The 22,858-nt window shown below is 45.9% G+C and overlaps 1 protein-coding gene across 1 annotated transcript in view; it reads left to right on the top strand.

Annotated features, from left to right (window-relative positions):
* LOC131209719 (uncharacterized) overlaps positions 1 to 16,203 on the top strand; it is a 54,151-nt gene extending 37,948 nt beyond the window's left edge. Inside the window, exons 2-4 of the mRNA XM_058202847.1 lie at positions 9,619 to 10,154; positions 10,427 to 10,537; positions 15,112 to 16,203. Of these exons, the coding sequence (XP_058058830.1) occupies positions 10,071 to 10,154; positions 10,427 to 10,537; positions 15,112 to 16,203 (1,287 nt within the window). The 5' untranslated portion in view covers positions 9,619 to 10,070. The remainder of the gene's footprint in view (positions 1 to 9,618; positions 10,155 to 10,426; positions 10,538 to 15,111) is intronic.
* The last annotated feature ends 6,655 nt before the right edge of the window (positions 16,204 to 22,858 follow it).

The following is a 22,858-nucleotide window of genomic DNA, read 5'->3' as shown; positions in this document are numbered from 1 at the left end:
TGTTTGCGCTTTCCGTTAGAACACCGGCTGGCGGGGCCGAGCCGAAGAAAACTTAACTCCCAAAAAAACCCGTGGGCCCTGTGGGTCAATGTGCTAACCACAAGGTATGCGCCAAGTGGCTGCTGGGGGTGCGGACACTGGTTGAACGCCTAGTCAAACATCAACACCACCGTCATCATCATCGCCATGATCATGATCATGCTACGCGCCAGAAGGGATGGGTGGCTGAAATATCACAACCTTTCTCTTTCTCTCTCTTTCTCACTGAACCTCGCTTTTGGGACGCGACAACATACACTATGCTGGCTGGTACTGTTTGCACAACGGACCCACCGACCGATCCACGGGCTCGGCCCGGTGCGCGCCGTGAAATGCAAATGTTTGTCCATCGGAGAAAAGCTCTCTCCTCGAAAAACCGTTTGGAAAATGTTTGAGCATTCCAGCCGACGGGTGGTCAGGCCAGGGCCTTTCTGGCGATGGGCGGCCGACAATTTGGGGACACGCCAACCACTGGCGTGGTGGTATTTGGAACACGCATCTCCAGTGCTTCAAGGCTCTCTCGGAGCCGAACGGCCTTTTAAACGAGATTGCAAATGTGAAGGGTTAAATGTTATCGTGAATCGAAGGTGAAATGTTGAAGGTGACCCTCAGCTAGAGACCCCCTCGGGACCTGGCAGCCGAAAAGAATGTCGGGAAATTCTGTTTCCAGCAGACGTTCGAGCAGTTTCGAGCAGTTTCAATTTTCTTCAAGTCATTTTCAATCTACTATATTACTGACAACAAATCCAGCCAGGGGACGCATTAGGTCCATTCTTGTGCTGGGGACCCTCTGTGGCTTATTGAACGTAGCCGATGTAATCTGCCCATCATTTGTACTCGCACTGGCCACAAAAAAGTGAGGAACCGAAATCATGCTATTTTCTGCTCACTACAAAGGGAATGGTCACTGTCGCCCGGAATATGGTATTCTGGTGAAAGCATAAATTTGTCACAAGCATCACCCGGCGGCTGCCTGTTTCCATTCTGGCGGGTCCCTCCTTTGCTGTTGACATATTGTGGTCAATCTTGGGGTTGTGAAAATGACCAAAAGATACAAAAAAATCTCTGTGTGTCATCTGTGGCCATCCGCAAAAACCATAAGCCTCTCTTTCAGGGAAGGGGGGGTTGGTAAAACATCTTTTAGTCCACCTCGGCTCGGGTTCGCTCGGCCGGAAGGTCCGTAGTGATTTGCCCATTTATGCCCGGCGGCCCGCCTTCTTGGATGTTTTTCGTTTTTGGATTCAAAATAGCTTTCTGGAGCGGGCAGAGGGTCCGAGATTGCCGAGCCGAGGCCGGATTTTGGATCGCAGGAACTTTCGAGGCAGAGGTTCTGTGCATGCCAAAAACCGTGTGCCGGGATCGAACCTCTCGGGGAGCTTAGGATTATTTCTTTCCTTTCCTGGTTCTCTGACCGGCGCCGCACAGAGTACTCGAGGCATACATTATAGTGTTGCACAATTTGGAGTCGAAGCATAGCTGCTTTTTCTACGAGTTTCCTGTCCGCGAAGCATTAACTTTGGGCTTTTTTGCGCATAAAAAACATGATTACAGCTTCGGCGAGCCGAACGAGAGTGGGCTCCGGTTTCCATTCCTCAACCGGCCACCGAGGGTTTGATGGTTTTGTGGTTTATTTGTTCCGACGTTTCGGTTGTTCCATTGTGCCGTGAACGTCGCTGGGGATGGGTGGGCTGCTGTCGGGAAGACAAAACTAAAAGCACCCCACCGGGCCCTGATCACGAGATGATTGTACATTTCAATTCTATGTCGGAAGCACGCCACGCGGAGGAGCACGGACTCCAAACGTTAAAATGCGCGCTTTCGAGAGGCGCATCTCGGAGGAACAATACCCGCGAGCTTACGAACTCGTGAACGGGTCGAACAACAGTCGAAATGGAAAACAACATTCCGGTGTCGTCGTCGTTGCTGCTTTGAATAGTGTTTCTTTGGCAGAGAAAAAAAAAACGGAGTACATATCGTCGTCATTCCTCCGGGTGGCGCTACTTGTTCCGACAAAGGAGCTTTGCGTTTATTATGTTGCGGATTCATAAGTTTGTTGATTCGTGTGCAAGTGTGTGCTGGCTTGACAGGGAGTAGGCAAGAAAATGAAAACTTCAACGTTGAATGCAAAGCTTAACGCTTGACTTGTGAATGCCAAGGCTTTACGGTTAACAGGACAGGAACGAGGGCATATTATGAATGCCTTCGTCGTATGAAAGAGACCTCATACAGTTCAGGAAAGCAGAAAGAGGGAACATTCCCATGCCCCCAAATACCTTTTTAGACTAATCGGATTCTAATGGACCATCAATCAAGCGAAACCAAAAAAAAAACAGTAAACCCCGGTGTGAGTTGTGAACGTGAATAGATGAATTTTATCCCCCAAAAATCTCCAATCAACCTGGAGCTCTTGAAGTGCATCGAACGATGCTCTTAAATCGCTCGTATTCGTTAAAGCTTCGTCCTCGTAAAAAATCGATAAAACCGAATTTTACAAAAATTCCCCAAATCATTAGGTCACGCAAGGTCAAATCGTTTCCCAATTATTGGCGAGGCTTGGCGAGCAGTAAAAGCTGGGACCGTAAAAAGTTCTGGCCGCGAAGGACGCCATCGTTCAGCTCCCAGCACTGCATTAGCCGTGCCCAATTTGCAGGCTTTCGGTGGCTTCGGTTACGGGCTATCAAGTGCTTTGGTTGGAAGTTTTATGGTCACCGGCCGCGTTGATAAGATTTCAGCGTCAGCCCGTCAACGTTCTAATGATTTTCCACTTTAGCGCCCGATAGGCGTTTGACGGTGGTCGCATTACGCGTAGAGAAGCTTAATATTTGATTTCTGCCCCGTTAATCCCGACACCATCGGCGCGTCGTGGGCCTACGGTTTCGTCCAGCAGGTTGATTAATACGCACCGGATACGGCTTATCTTCGGCTGGAACCATAAATCACCTTTTAGCCACCCACCTGGGTGGTGAATATGAGCTGCGCCGCAGTCCACGTTCGCGTGGGCTCTGTCTCTCGATTCGAATCGCCCCTCTGTAGCATGGCTCCAGCCTTCCCAGGCTCCCGGATCTAGATTCCGCCCGAGGGTTCGGGCCGGCCAGAAGAATAAATACACCGTTTAGTACTTTGCGCCGCAACACATAATATCACGTAATCGTTCGGCTGAAAGCAAATGGATGGCAGTGTCCGTTCATCGCCACTCTCTCTCCGGTCCGGCAGCATCCTGGGGGCGACATCGGCAGCTGTGGCGTGCTATGCTGGCTTGCCGGGGCAGCACAGCACGCGCTGTGCATAATTAATATTGAGTTATAATTAAAGAAAAGTCGAACCTCCGAGCACGGGCAGCTCAGGGCTCGGGGGGCTTGAGGTGGAGGGAATGTGATTTAATTTTGATCGCCTTTAGCGTGCGCCTGCGGTTACCGAGCCGATAACAGTCGATAGTCGTTTGCTCTCCGCCAACATCGGAAACAAGATCCAATCCGCTTTGGTTGATTGGTGACTGGCTCTGGGATTGGCTCCAACCGCAAACAGCGTCGCGGGAAAATCGCGATGGCTTTCTTTCGGTGCCCTCGCCCATTTTCGCCTTTCTGCTCTGGAACTCTGCTCCGTTGGCTGAAAAGAGGAGAGTCTCGAGAAGAGTGCCTCTATGTTTTCAGTTTTCCATGACCACAAATATTTCTTGATTGATATCTTTGCACTGGGATTGAGCTCAGATTTGAAAAATTGCAAAACTGCTCGAATTTGATCAAATATAGGGTGTCCGCACTAACGTTCTGTTTTTCATTTGGTTATAAATAAAAAACGGCTGAATATTTTGAACTGATTGTATTTTTGACCTTTTATTTGAAAGGTAGATTCTTAATATGTATGTATAAAATACAATTTTGGTTGCAGAGAAATGTAAAATATGGAAAATATGGAAAATTTATTTCTACAGTGGTAGGTCGTCAACACATTAGTAGGAAGCACATTTCATTGAAGCTCATTTCCACCTCGGTGGCTATGTTTAACAGTATTGTGGTTCGGAAAACCCACACATCGTGCAAGAGAAGCCAATGCACCAACAACGAGTGACTGTTTGTTGCGGATTTTGGCTGATTGGTTTTTGGGCGAAAATAAAGCTGAGAACTTGAACGGCATTTGTTTGCAACAGGACGGCACAACGTGCCATACAGTGACAGCCACAATCGATATTTATTTTACGCTAATAAACCAGCAACTATTGACAACCTTAAGACCCAAGCTCAAGTTGCTATTGCCGAGATAGGACCAGATACTATCGAAAATGTACTCAGAAATAGTCCGACCGAATCAGCTACTGTCAAACCAATCGTGGTGGACAATTGACCAAAATTGTTTTTCATTAAAAAAAATTGAAGAATCAACCTTTGAAATAAAATGTGAAGCATTGAAAAATGTTAAGCGGTTGTTGTTTTATAGCCAAATGAAAAAAGAACGTTAGTTTTAACACCTTGTGTCAAGACTGTTGGGCTTATAACTACCACTCGGAATTACGGATTGTGATACAAAATGTGTGCCTCGCTATTTCCCGATCCATATAGCACCAAGCGCTACAAGAAATCAACAAGCGCATCCGGGGAGAGTCCACCTCTAGTGCTGCGTTGGCCATTACAATGCTTCGTTGTGCTTCCGAGTTATGCTGCCAGCGTATGACGTATTGGGCTCACGTTTTGCCATTCCTGCACGCAAAATGTCGCGTAAAATTAGCCGCTGCAACTGACGGCTTCTTGTACCGTCTTCCGGGGAGCATCGTCGGGACCGCTGGCCACTGACCGACGGCGGAAACCAATTGGCGGATGACAAAATTGTCGCGGCGTCCGGCGACTCTAATATCAGTCACAGAAACGAGGCAGTCGGTTTGCGGTCGCTGGGGTTTCCCCTTTCGTAGCGAGGATGTTCCCCGTTTGACTGACCAATTGGCGGATGACGGAAAACCTTCGTCATCCCTTTCGACGGCGGACGGTTTTCCCATCCGGCAGCTACCGTGTTGTATCGGGCCGTGTGTGCCGTGTGAAGTTGTGGAAAACGGGCGAAATAATGACCACTAATGCAATGTATGATTGTAGCTAATTGTGCACTCTATTGCGCAACAAGGGGCAGTGAAAGCGTGCTTTGCGCGGTTCCAATGGGAGGGAGGCTCGTGCGATCATTATTTGAAGCTGCGAGCCGCCGCGGAGCTTATGGTTTTGGGAAAATCTTGCGGCACCGCATATGACGAGCTCTGGGGCTCCATCCAGCCAAAACATAGCATCATCTTGAGAGCTTTTGCGGAGTGTGTCATTTTCGAGAGACGACTGTATTATTGGGGTTTTGATGCACGATTTGCGTGCGTGCTCGTTTGGTGGATTCGATGGATTTTCTGCATACCACTTAGTAGTTCTTCGTCGTCGAACCCCGCATATTGACATGTTAAAGCGGATGCAGCGTGGAGCAGCATATTATTACGAACACACAAAAAAAACAATGCCCAAATGTTGCTTAATTTCCTGTAGCCCTAGTTACAACTTGGTGGTTTAAATTTATGGTTTGTTATGGGCAATTTTTATTATGTTGCCTACGTTTTTTCATAATTTAATGCAAGCTTAACATTCAAAGTGAAGCCCGTAAAATGAATGCTTCAATTATGTTTCTTTTTATAAGCTGGAAGGAAAATAATGCCTTCATCTGTTGATCTTAAAACAGATTGTTGTTTTGAGTATACCACCAACTGGAACCGGTCCTCTGGCTGCAATGAAAGACGTAGAATAAGGCGGCCCCAGCCTGAAACTTCTCCGTCGGTTGTACAACCTTTGCTTTGATACTTTATGCCTTCCAGTCACCAGTTCTATAGCAATCTTCAAGAAAGGTTTCTTTGGTCGAGGAAAAAAGAAGCCAACGAATACCATTGCTCGTTAAGGGTTTTCCCTGCGGAAAAGATACAATTTTAATGAACAAATTCCTCGTCTCGTGCCGTTGCCCCGCCGGACACGGTCGTTGGGTCAGTTAGGCAGGCAGGCAGGCAGGCAGGTACTGATCATTTCTTCACCGAATTCACCTCAAGACCTCAAGACGCCACGGGGCTGTGCCCTTCGAAGGAAGTCGACCATTTCCAGACAGTCCACAGTGCAACCAGCGGCGAGGATGGAGTTTTCGGGAACCGGAATTTGGGCCGTTCGGCGGAATTCAGATGCAGTGAAGCAAGTGTTTGCTTGCGAGAAGAGCAAAAGCAAAATAAATAATGGAAATGGAGTTCCAATTTTTCCGATGCCCTGTGAAAGCTATCGACCCGAATTTCGCGGGGAATGCGTGAGCGTTAAGCTTTCTCGCACAAACCCTTACGAAGGACGGCACCTGGTGGTGGTGCGTCCAGTACCAACACCTTTCCCTCGTCTTCGTCTCGATCTGAAGGATCACTTTCCGCGTTTCTTTAGTTCCAGGGCTAAATTCTCAAACAATTTTTTCCACTATTCTCTGGCTGTTCGCTAGTTTGGGGATTGGTCTAAGTCCAAAAATTAAGCAAACACAGCCACCGGCACGCCAGAAGTGCCCAAAAGAAATATAAACTCCACTTGTTTCGTTGAAGTGTTGGGTTCGGGAGAAGTTCTGGAAGCTAATTCAATCAAACTAATAGTGGTCGGAGGTAAGGAATTCAATTCAAGTCCTGTCCGTGTCCAATTACAACCCCCCTACGACGAACGTTGTTCCATCGACTGACCCAGAGTCGATCAAATTGATATCGACTATTTTAGTAGGCCACCAACTTGCGAAGTTCTGTTTTTACGACTGTCTGCAATGGGCAGGTTAAGCAGTTTCCGTTCAAGTGGTCCCCGGGAACCATCGCACCGCCAGCTCATTATTTATAGCTCTCGTGGCCAGATAGCTGACAATCGCTCGGCAATACGTGAGCCAACCTAGATTCGGCTATGGAAGACAACAATCAATGGTCGGTGGATTCGGCATGGCTCTGACAGTGATGTGACAGTTGCGCTTTGGAGTGTCGGCACACTAAATCGGATCGTAAATATTAACACCCGGCCCCCGAGCTTGGCTCATATCTTCGAAGCGGGCGGACCGGAGATATTGATTTCTTTCCCACCGCGAGTATGGAGCCATTTCCACGTAATTGACATGTTTATCTTCGGGAGCAGCATGTGCTCGCAGATTTTCACGCTCGTCGGAGCGGCATTGTGCATGTTCTGGAACGTCGATCCCTGTCTGCCTAAACCAATTGCCTGCGAGCGAACTTCATGTGGCTGTCAGCGTGCCTCCTGACGACGGGATTCCTTCGAGCGAGCGAGGCGGTTTTCCGGCATCGGGAAAACACCGTATGATGGTGCCATTCCATCATAACATTATCATTTCCCGAGGTTAACGGTCTGACGGCGAATGTCGTGACTGCTGGCGAAGATGGCTACATTTTCCTGGTTCACACAATGGAACCGCCGAGCTTTTCCGGCGGTTCCCCGATCAGTGGAGCCGCCCTTTCGCTCGCCCCCAAAACATGCCCCAAGCGGATGATACATTTTCCGAAGTCATGCTCGGGCCACCAAGATTAAACCACTTTGTATGCAGCGAACGGTGATGCTCGATGGTGCTCGATGGTGCTTGTTGTTGCCATGCACACAGACCCAAACGGAACAGTATTTGTCACCAACTCCCAGACCATGTATTTGCTTAGGGCTTTGCGTTTTATTCCATTCCGAAGCGTTGACTAGATTCCCCATACTTGAAGTCACCACCAAACCAGAATCCAAATATTTGCTCGAATTCACTTTAACCGATTCGAAACTAACTTCTGTTGGGTGGCTTGGAACTTGGGCTGAGACGTGCTCCGGAGCGTGCTGGGGCCATCCGCCCGGGTTGCTGGCGAAAATCGAGTGTCATTAATTTTACATCCGAACCGAGCCCCCGGAGCTACGGAGCGGCGATTCACGAAATATTTGGCATCATAATCGGGGCACGGGCCAGCGACGTGGGGCCCGATCGTGCCGCTGCGTGTTTTTATTTTCTTTCCCAACATAAATATGCTGCTCATGTATGATAGATTAGATCGTAAACCCAGCGTGGAACGGGGCCCCGTTGCTTATTGAATCTGCAACCTGGCCAACCCCCGAGGGACTTGGGTAGAACTTTGTTTTGATTCTAAAAAGGATTGTGCTCCAACACCAACGGAACGGAGATTGAATTTTCACGACAAACAACGATCCACACACGCCCGGGTGCCATATGTGATTGTTGATACAATAAAATTCCGAACTAAATCCGATTGTTAAATTTACGCGGACGAAGAAAATATTAATTCTGTGTTCCTTCTTCGTTTATGTTTTCGTTTGCAACGCTCGCTCGAGGACCGTTTGCCAAACGCACAAACAAGAGACCAACATTCGGCTTAGAGGAACGATAGAGGGCTTGGTGAATTTAATATGAGCTATTTGAAACTTTAAAATAAACTTTACTATTTCAACACTAATTTGCTAACCGGGTTGTGCAGAATGATTCTTTGGGCCTGAATTGTGGGCACTAATGTCTTAAGTCTGCTTCAATGAACAAGGAATGGGAAATCATTTTTTTGATAAATTAGGAAAATTCATAATAATCACAAAATAATGTTTCAGCAACTTAATGCATAATGCATAAAGCAACGTAGTTCGAACCACATTGCACTTACGAACCGCTCCAATTATCGTGTTTACTGATGTTTTGTGGAATAAATTTATTTATTCAAATTCGGTTTACTTTATTTTTTGGTGTTCGCTGATATTATAATATTACACAAGAAGAAATGAATTGTTGTTTGGGGATGAAAGCTGTATAAAACAAGAACTTATCGAGTTATACGTCAGAAGGATCATGGATATCGTCGAAAATGGGTGGGAATAAAAAAGAACGTGCTGAAAAACAGCTAACTACATCTACTACTAGTCTACAACTAATTTGGTCAAAAAAACTAACCTAACGAAGCCTAATTGTCTTACTTAATCAATTTAATACCGAGCATAATTTAGGTTATTGGAAATAGAAATCGTTGGCAGTATTTTTTGTAGTCAAAACCAGGCAATCATTTTGAAAATATGAAAATATTCAATATCTGCTTGGTTTGCGGTTGATGACTAAAATAATTAACTATGTTTAATTGTTTAGTAACTATGCCATTAATATCCCACAAATTATTGTAAATATACAAATACTATAATTGTCTCTACTCTTAAGGCGTAGTATAATTAATCGTAGTATAATCTGAAAATATTAATAAGAATTGGCAAACTCAAACTGCCGACCCTCTCTAATTGAAAACGAGATAATCTACCAGCTAAGCTAATCTCTCATTCCCCAACATAAGCCCTTGTGCTTTGAAGAACTGGCTGTACAACTAAATGAAAATTCGTGTGAAAGATGAAACACAATCGACAACACACAATCACAATCGGTATTATTGATCCTTTTGACAGCCATCATTTTTTCGCAGTATTTATTTTTTATAAAAATATTGAAATACCTTAATATTGCTTTATGCCGTGCGTTTATCTCTCATACCTCACGAATTTAATCAAAATTTCTTGTTTTATTGATTCCTTTCCACAACAGAACACACGCGGAACGGTGCCGGCACGTTCGGCACAAATCTGCAGCCTGCGTCTTCCGGCCACCGGTGTCGAGGATCACGCAACCATTATGCGCAACCGGCTGCTGCGGGCTCCGGAACACGAGATGATTAATATTGTGGCAGCACGGCCCACTACCACCACCAGCAAACCGAGCGGCAGCATACTAATCACTGTCGGTGCGCAACAGTCCGGGCGAACGTAAGGCAGACACGGGTCACAGGACGCGCCGCCCCGGCTCGGAAAGTGGAAAAGTCCAATAAAGAAGAGGGGAAAAAAACAAACAAATTTGCCGAAAATTTGCTCTCATCCAGGCGACAATTTTTGACCAGCCTCCCAACACTCAGGGGCGGAAGGAAGTAGCACCGGTCGCCGTGCCGCTAGGTCGAGCGGAAAACAACGGAAAATTAATCATCGACACCGAAACCGATCAAGATGCCGGCCACCACCACCGCCACGGTCAAGAGTGAAGGACCGACGGTGACGGACCAGCATAACAACGACTGTGATAATGAGGAGGTAGGTCTCTAGGGTGAGACGACGGGTGTGTTCCTCGTTGCCAAAGTTTAAAGTGCTTTCTGAGCCCTCCGAAGATAGGCGATGAATTTTTAAGGTGATTTTCGGTCTCAAACGGCTGGGAATTCTGTGAAAATCGCTTCAAACAGAATTCTTCCATCTACGACGGGAGGTCTGACACTTTCGGCATCATTCAATTATGGAACAGCGCGAAAACCCTGGTGCTATGTTTTGCTTACGCTTTATTTTATTTTTCCTATTGCCATCCCCATCAGGAGGAACCGAAGGACATGAAAAATGCGCATCTAATAATCGGTCAGCTTCGAGCTCGGTGTCGAAATCAATCAGAGCAGATCATGGCCTGGAAGAAAGCTTACTCCTTGCAGGTACGTACCGTTCCGGAGGTCATCAAAATCAAGCCTCCTCACTTAAATTACCACGACGTTACTAGATTAATCCATCAGCTCCGTTATCGTGTCATCATCGTCAGTATGTAGCCTTCGCGATCATCAATGCGTTGAAAATCGGGCACACCTGGCGCTCACCGCGTGCCTAGTTTACTGTGACACGGAGCACACGAAAAAACACGCATCCTCACATCGTCAACTTGGGACCACACGTCGTTCTCGAAAGAAGAAGTCACAAGAAGCCACCCGGGAGGGAGCCTATAAGGGCCAATTATGGGGCGGGAGTTTTTCATGTGCCCACCGCTAAGGAGCACATCCTCGCTCGGAGGCCGCCAATGTCAACCCGGTTGGGTGCCGGCGGTTAGCGGATGATAAATTATTGCAAGTATCGGTCGTGGCTTGACGGTGGTATCCTTAATGGGATTGCCTGCGGTGGTGTTGTGTGTGCCACCAGCCAGCCAGCCCAAAATCGTTACGCTGTTTACGTATCGTTTGATTATACTTATTTGTTAATACGTTTGGGTGCGAAGCACTGGGTGAAAGCCCATACGTTGGGTCGGTGATAACGATGGATCAAATTAATCGGCCAACTTCTGTGCGTGTTTACCTATTTACTTTCGGTCGACCGGAGCACGAGAACTTTGGAGTTTGTTAAGCAGAGTAGCTATTCAACGGCAGGACACCATGTGGGTTCCCTTTAATGGTTGTTTTCGTATTTCGGTCCTCCGTATTTAGGAGTTGGTGAAACTCGATCGTCCTGTACAGCCCAGGGTTCACAAGCATGGAATTTGGGATCGAATTATTGCAAACCCCAACGGGACTTTGAACTGATGAACGGATGAAAATTGTATGAGACAGGCGGATACAATGTTTTATCCGAGTTTAATTTTTGTTGTTGTTTGCTTTGGATGCGTTTTGATCAAATTCAACATTTTATCTGTACGATTAACTCAATGTTAGTTTTAATGCCTAGTTTAGGCGAAGGAACACGACGCATTTTTTTTGCTGTGTTACCAATGTTGATAAATTGTATATTTTTCGTAGTGATCTATATTGATTACTGATTTTTTTTTTTCGTATCGAAAAAGGATATATTACCTTGCTACTGATACAGATTTTTATAAATTAAATAAAAAATTATTATAAATAAAAAAATAAAAAATTATCGTTTGAAGACCGTGCAAACGATTGATTTGAAGTAGTCAATAATAGGTGGCCTAAAAGAGCTATTTTTATCACACTTTCAACTTTGATAGACCAGCCTACGTAACCCAGAAGGTGAAACATGCGGATTGCTCATATTTAACTTATCTACTTTAAGGAAATCTAGCTAAAATCATCAAACTTTAAAATCGCCCAATGTTCCGAACTGTGCAAGGATCCAAAGCACAACGAAAGTAAAAATGTGAAGATTTTGTGAAAGGCCATGTTAAATTGTATTATAGAATTTTTAGGCTCCAGTTGTGATCGCCTCATCTGTTTTACTGAGACGAACCATCGTTATTCGATGCTCGTCTTAACAATCAACATTAACCTTAAGTTCCGTTTCTTATTTATTGTAAGACGGCGATTCCGCGGCACGTGCATTCCAACTAATCCTCTCTTGTTTACACGGCCCGTAGTTATTACTGAATGAAATTAATGGTCTGAACAGATCTTGGGTTCTCCATCAGAAAATGGAAGCGTGTACTATCGTGGACACTATAAAATTCAATCCCGGTAGAAAACCTCGAATCCTTTTTATGTTATGTCCCTAGTGTATTCACAAAAGACACGGCAAAAAATTCAACCAAATAGATTACGTTATGTGTTTTTCCCTCGAATGACATCGAATGAATGCTCTGTTAAACGGTCCCCAAACATATTGTCAAATTATGCCACACGACCGTTGAAAAATGGAAACCCACATCTTCGGATCGCCGCGAGCGATCGGGGATGGATTGGAAGTTTGGCCATTTTGTTTCAATTCACTGCTGCTCTCTCTATCTCTCTCTCTGTCTCCCTGCGGCTGATCGGCGGGATTAAATTGTTACAAGCAAACCAGCAATGGTGGAAAGCAACCGCACGCAGTGACACCGGAACTGGAGCCGGTCGGAGAGAAAAGCGGAAATCCAATCAATTCTCTAAAACCCCGCCAGGAAAGCGGCATATTTTTCACGATTCAACTCCACCGTGACAAGGTCTAGAGCCGGTTGCCGAGTGGGGAGTTTAAATTTGGGTGTCCCTTATCCCTTCTCGTCCAATGCTGTCTTATGTTTGAAAGGATGCACGGTGGAGCCCTTGGGATTGTATCATTTTCCAGCCTTTTCAACACAAGCTGATGGTGCTCAATTTTTCATCCCATTTCGTTTCAAAAGGACGCCACTAGTTAATGCAGCTCATTCATGATGGTGGTGAGAAAATTAAATTTTGCACGTTGACAGCATAACTTCGACTCCGAATGCTTCTTCATTTGCCAACCCGGGCTCACCTCAGAACTTTACGCCCAGGCCAGAATGTTAATGATGAAGTAACGATGAAGTTAGCTCCGAAATTTGTGCGGCAGCGCCCTTGTTGGTCGCGCCACTCTCTCCGCGACTCCAACTTTGTTTGGAAACAAAAAAGGAATGAAAATGAAATTCATCAAGTGGTTGCGGGCGGTGGGCTGCCACGCACGTGGGTCGCTTGACGGTGGCCAAAAGTTTACCACATGAAAGAAAAGAAAGTGGCGGCTCGGAAGAAAGTGGCGAAGAGAAAACACGACGCTGTCTGACTGACAACCCACCAGGGGAGCGATGTGCAACAAATTTAGAACTTTCCGCCCGCCCGTTAACTCGTTTAACAATGTTTCGAAAGTAGCCCGAAAGCACCAACTACAGAATGGTGGTTTTGTTGAAAGCACGAACCAACCGCGGGTTTCATGCCCGACGACGGTGTAAATATTTTCCGATTTTTGCCATTTCGGTCACCCAAAGGGTCAATCTCCAAAGACGAGCTTCATTTAAATTTGTTTTCCTACCGACGCCGCCGTACGAATCCACGACAACTTTGGCAATAAATCAGCTTCTCTCTGGGTCCGCCCAGCCATAGCTCAAGCTCCGGTGGCAGAGAAATGGTAAAAGTTTCCATAAAACCATGCCGGCCCTTTGGGTGACTTGTGTGTGTCGGAGGTTAAATACGGCGCGGAGCTCCATTGGTCACGAAGCATCAATCCACGCCCTGGTCAACGACAGCAGTCACGTCCACAAATTAGATTTTGGTTTCGGTCCTTGGTAACTCGCGTGGTCGCTCGGGGACATACCTTTACGCACCACCAGCGTGTCCGCAAAGTTTCGCGTGAAGCGATCTTCGCGAGGGTGACGTTCGCACTTCGCACTGTAACGAAGAAAAAGGCGCGCGATTCTCAACCGAAACAAACACTGGCTGCCGGCAGCTTTTGACTCGGGGCCACACAAGTTCCATCAATCATGTGCCAGATCGCAGGTAATCTGCCTTGGGGTTGTTTTTTACAAACACAAATTTTTCTTTGATGGAAGCAATGGATTCAAAAACATGTTTTTTCCATATGCTTTAGAAAAAGTAAAATTTTGTCCGATTCGAAAGCCTGTCATTTTTAGTATCTGTAGCAACTCACCTACGGGTCCAAACATTCACATTGGATTCACAGTTTAATAAAATCCATTTTGTAAGTCCAGGTTCCAAATTTTCTACATTACTGAACATTGAATCTAACGTTCAAGGTTCTTAGAAAATACTTAATATAGAAAATACTTAATATAAAGTATGCAATGGAAAAGCTACGAAAATATGAATCTATTGTGTTGAAAGATAGGTTTTTTTTTTTATATATTTAGGAACGGACTGGGCCGTATTTTTAAAGATAGGTTTTAAAGATTTCAAATATTTGATCCCGATTGATGCTTGAGACAATCGGAAAAATCGTACACGTTTTCTGATAACTTGCGGCTCAATCGGATGAACGGATGAAGGTTCGATACGAAACCGAAAGGGAAACTCAATTACTTTTCTGCACAAACTTGCAACACGCCCCGTCAACATCGGTTTCGACACATGCGGATGTTTTATCCATCTTCCTAAGTCGATCGTAACAAGAAAAGCTACATGTCCACGTTCCACATCCGTGATGGTTCCTTTTTTCCAAGTCTTCACTTTGCAATAATATTCTCCAGCAACATAGATTACGGCATTTAAGCCCTCAAATATGGGGGGCTTGTCTGTTGGTTCCTGCCTCCCTTGTGTGGTGAATTTTTAGTGAAGCCTCGAGAAACTCGAGACGATGAACTATTGCTAGCTCTGTGGGGTTGGATGATAACCAACGGCAAGTTCAAGCAATTCCCCTTTGGAGGCTCTACGCAGGTCTACTTTAAAAAAATTCAGCTTCATTCCGGGAAGGTAATTTAATGCAAAGGCATGAGAGTTGAGTTTTAGATGGCGACGTGGCGAAGAATTACATATTCATAGTAGAGTTTGGTCGAATTATTTTCAGTCCTTCCAGTTGTTGATTTCTTTCAATAAATGCGTTCTACATTCTCTTTCTCTTTGTCTCTTTGCAGCAAGAGCAAAACCGTCGCTTGCAGAAGGAGAAAGCCGAGCAGCTAAACTACCTGACCAGCCAGCTACTCCTGCTGGAGTCGCGCATCATGCGCAAGCAGAAGCAGGTATCGAACGTGATCTACCAACGCGAGCTGACGATCTACCGGCAGCAGAAGATCATCGAAACCCTCTCTAGTCGCCTGATCGACCACGGCATCATGGACGTGGGCATGGAGGCGCCGATGCACTGTGGCAGCAGTAACAGCAACGACTTCGACTCGCTCAACGACTCCGATTCGGCCGTCGTGCTCGAGGACGTCGATTCCGACTGCAACAGTTCGATCTACTTCGGTGGCAGCATCGGTGGCGGTGGCGGCAGTCTAAAGTCCCGCTGCGGCGGGGCCAACAAGATGACGAACGACGTCACGATCGTGCGGTCGATTTCGGACGCGATCGAAACGAACCTCAAGTACAACAACACCCGCCGCTCGAACTGCTTCCTGCGGCGCCCGGAAATCCTCGAGACGGTGTACAGCGTCGAGGAGGATCCCGAGCCACAGAACGCGGGCTCGACAGCCGGGAGTGGTGGCGGTCCGGGAAGCGGCACCGCCAGTGCCGAAACGTCCCCGAAACCGGACGCCGTCAGCGAGCGGCGCGATAAGTTCAAGAACCGCACGGAGAAGTGCTGCACCTCGACGGACCTTCCGGCGGAGTCGCTGGTGGGCGGCGGTGGTGCCGGAACGCCGGTCATCATCACCAGCAGCAGTTGCGACGTGGACTCGGATGGCTGCGGAACCCCGACACAGGTCGTCGGCTGCCGAACGCAGGGGGCCGTGACGAACTTTAACCGCGTGATGTCGAACCACCGATCGGTCACGAAACCGAAGGACGTTAAGTACAAGCGCATCAACAAGGCCAAATCGAAGAGTCTGGAGGAGCTGCGCGGTCGGCTGAAGCACTGGGTCGAGCGGGGTACCTGCAACATCAACCTGAGCCTCGATCCGAACACCGGTGGCGGCCCACCCAGCCATCTGGCGGAGCACTGCGGAGCGGGCAGTCTGCAGCAGTCGCCGGCGCAGCCCCAGGCGAACCTCGCGCAAAGCTACGCGTGACCGGAACCGAAGGCTCGCGTCCGGGGCAGCATTTAATAGGAGCGCGAGGATCCGGCCGCCCGTGGCTCCGGTGGCCGGAAACCCTCGCTCCCGAACTTTCAGTCTCCCGCGGTCGTGCGGGCGATCAAACGCTGCACCCTGTCCGTGGCCGTTGCCGTCGCACTGGTCGCCCTTTGGGTGGCCCTCTTTTTCTACACCATTTTACGCAACCTGACGCCGGCGTACAGCTCTGTCCCGCGGCGACCGACCCCGTAGTAGGGCTAGTAAGAGGGTCCCAAAAGAAACCAATGGAGATTGAGTAAAAAAGGAGACAAAATAGTATAGAAAGAAAAGAAAGCGAAAACGAAGGAATCCGCGGCAGGAGATAGGCGACCACAAACGTGTAAATGAGTCTGATCAAACTATTAGTGAAACGCTATTTATTGTGCTTGCTTAGTGTTAGTGTAAGTGTCGGAAGTTAGCACGGGGAGGGCGTGCAAAGACCCCCAACGGAACGGAAGTCGAGGATTTGGAGTCGAGGTTATCACCGGTGGAACCGCCGAGGGGGCGATCCATTTTCTGACTGAGTCAGGTTACCTAAGCGTGATGTACGTTGTAATGAGTGTGTTTACTTGTGTTAGAGTAAGAAGAGTACGAGTCGAAAGATTGTCGCAGTTTAAGAGATAGAATCCTTGGCCGCAGCTTCATCTCTCGAAGGCCAGCCAGATTGTGGTTTGAAGGGCAAATTAGTAGCGAACACGAGCTGGAAGTTAATTGCTACCCCCGTGGTTTGAAGTAGAAGACGCGACGATCGCTTTCCTACTGATCGATGTGCTTCGTTTTCGTTCAGTTTACCATTTTAAGGCACGATCGAAGGAAAGACGCACGACTCGCTGGTGAGTTGTGGTTGCAACGTAACGTGAACGTGATCTTTTTACTTCCAAAGTAGCAGCTCGACCTCGATCGACCGTAGAGGCCATCCGAAGTCGGAATGGCGTGGTCAAGCGGCCTGAAGCAGACAGGCGATCGAATAATGTTCCTTTTGAAAGAAGTTAGCTTTTAATGTGAGGTCGGTGGGTCTGCAAAGGGGCCCGAAGGATGTGGATTGAGTTTGACACTGTCCATCAGGAAGAGCGTACTGTAAGGCACACACATGCGTACACACCCAGGGGGCGGTTGCCTCCTTTATCTTTCCGCGCACCGACTCCGAACGCGAACGGCGACAATCATTTCTCAAGTCCCTTCCCCACACCGTCTGTGCTTTTTGACTGTGCTGCGTCCCCGCACTTTTAGGACACTCCGCCGAAGGGAAGAACTTGGGCATCGCGCGAAGCATTTACTTCCACCGATATCGATACCTACCACATGAAGCTCTACCTATCTACCTACTACCTGGCTCATCTTCGTAGCACGTAAGGATGTACATAACACCAATCGAACACTCCTCCTCACGTTCGATTGCGAAAGATCAAATCAAAGTCCGCGGTCCTCAGCAGCGAGGAAAAGATTATGAACAATTAATTGTAAGCGACGTAGGGCGACCATTGGCCAACAGAATGTGCATATTAATGGCGATGATGGTACCGTATGCACGTGCAAACACTAGATAAGGACAGTAGCGCACCAGAGAGAGCATACGCATTGTGGTTAGGTATATATACAAATACACAGATGAGCGCAGTAAATTGCGATTAATTGAGCGGGGAGAAGAGCATATTGGTCGAGGTGAGCATAAAGCGCTCGGTCGATCATCGAAGGCACGAGCGCCCGAAGGAGTTATCCAAAAGGAATTTAATTATTAAGCATAAGGTATCGACGGCATCTTCTATGGAGACACCAGGATTACACACAACAAAACGCTAAGCAAGAATTGAAAAACAAAAAAAAAACAAATACACGCGCACCGCGACGGACTTGCAGAGTGAGGGGAGGATATAAGGAGCTATCTCCTATAGTTTCGCAACATTTCTGTAATTATTGCTTGAAATATAAAAGTGCGATTCACATTTCCGAACAACGCTCTCGGCGTACGGTGTATGTTTTGTGAGCCTAAAAATCGATCATGAAAGAAATGAAATGGAAAGAAAAGAATTAATTTACAATTTGATGCATTACATATCCAATGCCTACGGGTTTTTAAAAACCCATTGATCCAAAATATTCACGGCACATGGCAACAAGCAAAGCACCGTGCCAGATTGGCCGGCTGCGATTTTCCGCATCGTCCCGAACAAATTTGTGATGAACAATGTTTGATTTCAGCACTTTTTTGTATCAGGGCTTCATGCAGTATCGGAGGTAGCCCACAAGCTGGTAATTAGAACGAGATATGGCCACTGTTTGTCCATCCCCTTTCATCCGACGGAGAGATTAGTACGCAGATACTGATCGCTGATTGGTGCATTTGGCGATCTTATCTTCTGGCGATGGCGATTTGATGAATTGAGAATCAATTGCAAAATGAAGACCTGTTTTATGTATTCAATTTATTTTCTGCAATCTGCAATAATCTATAATCGGCAAGCTTTGGTGCATAGAAGTCACATTCGGGGTGTTTCGACTGCAACCTTTTTAAATTAATCTATTTTTTTGCTTCGTATCTCGAAAGCTAAACGAATGTAGTCCCGCTGGCGAAATTGTGCAAAACTTTCAATACCATTACCCACCATAAGCACCCAAACTTTCGCTTCAATAATTTGACTCCCGTCAGGAATCGACGCGGACACCAACGCCTTTGGTTGCAACTCGTGTCGGTGGCATGTTTTCACTGCTGCAGCACATCTGTTTTGTGAACGGCAGCTGCAATCAGTTGTTGCCGATGATTACACGGAGCACAAAAGTTTGTGATATTTTCCAGAGGACCGACAAAATTTGCTGGCGCAACAGAGGTAACTGTGTAGAGGACCGAGGTTATTTGAACGCCAGCACCTGACGATTATGTACGCTGCTGCAAGCCCTGGAATTATGGAAATAGGTAATACATTGACGTGTCAGGAGTTTGGAAAAATCAGAAGAATGAAATTTAAGCTTAACTCAGAAATGTTGTATGAGTTTGAGTTCGGGTTTGAAACATGTTTGGGTTTGAAACAACAATTAACTAGCTTTATTCACATAAACCTCGAGCGTTTGTTTACTGAAGTATTTTTTGGTTTGTAAACATTTTTTTTAGTTAGTTCCAAGTTTCTGTTTTAAACGAATTTTCATAAACAAATTTTAACCCCAAAAAATAGGGATGTTTAGTGGCAATTCAACATCAACACTTTGTCATTCATGCCTCGGACTATCGCATCATTCGACGTCATCGACAAGTGCACTGCATCTTACGTTTTCCTGTTAGTTTTCCACAATGGGGAAACTGTGTAACAAACTTTTCGTGCGACACTGAGGTTTTCTGCTACCTTTGGGGCAATATTTTTATTTCTTGACTCAAATAGGACTGAAGCTTACTGAACGGAAGAAGAATATCAGCTTCCAATTTCACACGGCGTCGAACACCGGAACGATTCGAGTAGAAAAGTTTTCTCGGTTCGGTTGGCAATACCTGACAACTTTGCTTGGAGCATTTTATGGGGAACAATTTTTGAAGCAAGTATGGCCAGGCAACGTTATCTGTGGGCCATAATTTGAAAGTTTCTTGACGAAAGCGTTCTGCGATTCCGGGTGCGCTTCTATCGTTCGATACTTTCGAAATGCAACTTTTATTGCAGTTGGCGTCCATAGTGTTGTTATCTTTCGTTCAGCGCGACAACTTTTTCGGTGCCTTTCTTTCAATATAAAAGAATAATTTAGTTAGGTTTTGAGCTATACAATTTTTCCAATCCAATTTTCCAATAAAAACTACGTATGTACTACGTACTACGAATGAAACGAAAAAATTCGGAACGAAAATAGACTTTTTGGTAGCTAGGCAATACATCCGTTCATCTTTTGCTATGAAATACTCAATTTCTTCGAAAATCATTTGCAACTCACGAGAAACCCAATGATCAGGTTTGGTTGACAGGTTGATGACGCTACCGAAGTAGTTCTCGCAGCAAGACTAATCAACGCTTATCCTCCCGAGCATTGAAGGACCGGGCAGCACACTCGAGCCAGAGCATTATCTTCATTCGAGTGCTTGCCTCCGACATCTGACACGGTTCGAGTGGGCCCCCGGAATGGCCTCCGGGAAAGGCCTCTTCACAGCCCCGAAGCAGGATCGTCCGAGCTTAGGCAGTTTAGTGTTCGATGTCCGGATTCCTCGAAGTGCACATTCCGAGGGAAAATCAACTCCTTGTCGATAGCTAATCGACGGTTCGAACGTCGAAAACATAAACGAAACGAAGGCCGTTAACACCCTTCGCCTTGGCCATTTATTTATAACGGAATAAAGTGTTTGATCGATATTTTCAAACCTTTCCAAGGTACTTTAATATCCCAACCAGTGTTTGATACGCATGGCCAGACAAACGGCTGACAATCTGTCCTGTTTAATATATTTCAATAATTATTTAGAACGACTCATCGTTTCGGGGCCGGTTTTTATGGAACTCCATTTGAACAGGATTCAATGCAACCCATGCCAGTATTGTTTCGAAGGTTGAATTAAAGTCATTGAGCTGACCCGAGAAGGTCCTTTTAACAGAACTAATTAGCGGAATCCGCAACTCAGTGATCGGTGAAGTTCGATAAACCACGCTTAGGTCACCAACCGATGACTCAACAGGTTGGCTAGCGTCCGGGTGTAATTTGGGGGTGTTTATGAACCGTTACTCGCCATCGGTCTTCAGGGTCACATTGTGCTGAAAATTAAACTCAATTACGCTACCTTATTTCAAATGCTCTCTTCCGGGGGCCGTTCTATTTTCCGCTTCCAATTAGTTCGCATTCGGTTTTCTCCTGTTTTGGGGTGGCTTTGGCGCGATGTCGGTTGGTCCTTTATGATCCTCGCTACAATGATTAGGCGGGAAATGATGTACATGGGCAACATTTTGCACGATGTATTTTTAAATTAAAAAACCGACTCGTTACATTCATTGTAACGTTTCGGTGGAAAACACGGCAACTCATGCCGGGGACGAAATGGTAACCGGGTTTGCCTTTCCCTGTGGCCGTGCACAAAACGAAAATGTAGCTCATTATGAGCCGGTTCTAATGGAAAGACCGGGCTGTTAGCCAGGGTTGAATTGTACTTCCTGTTCGAAATACGTAAATAATTATTCAAACGGGAATCGGGAGTCATATTGTTGAACTTATTGCAATCACAGTTTCGCTAATTAATTTGAATTTTGGCAAAAAGTTGGTTCACCTCTACGTTTGTGAGGGCCGAGACCAGATCTCCGGCGAGTGCTTGAAGGATATTTTTGGGTGCCGAGATTTCTAAAACGAAGAAATATTACGAAAATTATTATAACATTACTCGACCGTAACCCAATGAACAAAAAGATTCCAAATCCCAAGCAGGTCTTCTGAACAGCAAAATAGAACACACGGAAGTGGAACACGGCTTTCCAATTTTCAACAAGTATTATATTTTGTTCGTTTTCTTATTTATTAAGTAATAATAAAATACAATATATCTAAATATACATAATGGTTTGTTGTTGTGTTTATTAGTTTGTTTTCCATGGTTTGGGACACTTTCATGGTTTAGTCCCCCTCCACGCCACATTGGGACGCTGAATGGACGTCGGATCGATTGCAAGATTTGCTCGGGAGATTTTACGGGGGTTTCTTTTAATGAATATCTGCCTCCTTGCCCGCAGACGGCGAATGCCGTCCGCCTCACGCTTCGAAGCTAATTTTTTTAATTTTTTTTTATGTTTATAGTGGACAACATTGGTACACATTGAAGGTTTCGGTGTTGGTAATTTGCATGTTCGCCGTCGCTTTCGCGCCCCCCCGTCCGGATGTCGGATTGTTGTTTTCGAGAAATGTTTAATGCTATCAAGGTTCATTGCTAAATGTGTAACGAGTTTCTTGCCTCTCTCCCGCACAGGCTTACGCACGTTGCTTTACCTATCTCAGTTCAATGCCAACAATGGAATGGATGGGATTGTTTTTTGTTGGTAGAAAATACTGAATACCTGCCACAAAGCCATGAAACGTAAAACACAAAACTAAACCGGGTAATCATTACCGCCTTTAGTGTTCATTCGTTAGAGTTTAAGGATTGACAAAGTGTGTATGTTGTAGATGATTTGTAAAAAACAGAAGCAAAGCGAGTTTAGGGTTCTGGGTTGGTTAAGTTCCCTTTTTGGTTTCGTAAGCTTTCGGTAGATTAGATTTGGCTGTGCGAAGCATTTGAAATATTAGGAAAAGGGGCGTAGAAATGTCTCCTCAAACTCTGCTCCGGTACTTGGCAATCTTAAATCCTCTCCCACGAGACAATTGAATATTACATTATTGTTCAAAACATCAGTTCAATGAGAAAGAAACGAAGAAGAACATTTAAGCTGTCTCGAAATTCTTTTTAAATTTTATCTAATTCCCAAACAAAGGATATGAATTATTGTACATTGATTTGCAGAAATATGTTTGTATCTTCTTTTTGGAATTTGTTTGTCTTACTTATTGTCTAGCTCATGTTAATGTCTTTTGATTATTATCCTTTGAACTGAATGTGGCCACCCGGTGGAGGTGTATATGCTTGAATGCTGTAAGCTTTTGTTTTACTCGATAAAGGAATGACGGAACT

Source organism: Anopheles bellator, chromosome 2, assembly GCF_943735745.2.
Source record: "Anopheles bellator chromosome 2, idAnoBellAS_SP24_06.2, whole genome shotgun sequence".
NCBI classification, from domain to species: domain Eukaryota; kingdom Metazoa; phylum Arthropoda; class Insecta; order Diptera; family Culicidae; genus Anopheles; species Anopheles bellator.
Note: the sequence above shows the minus strand (reverse complement) of the source record. Positions and strands in the feature narration are given on the sequence as shown.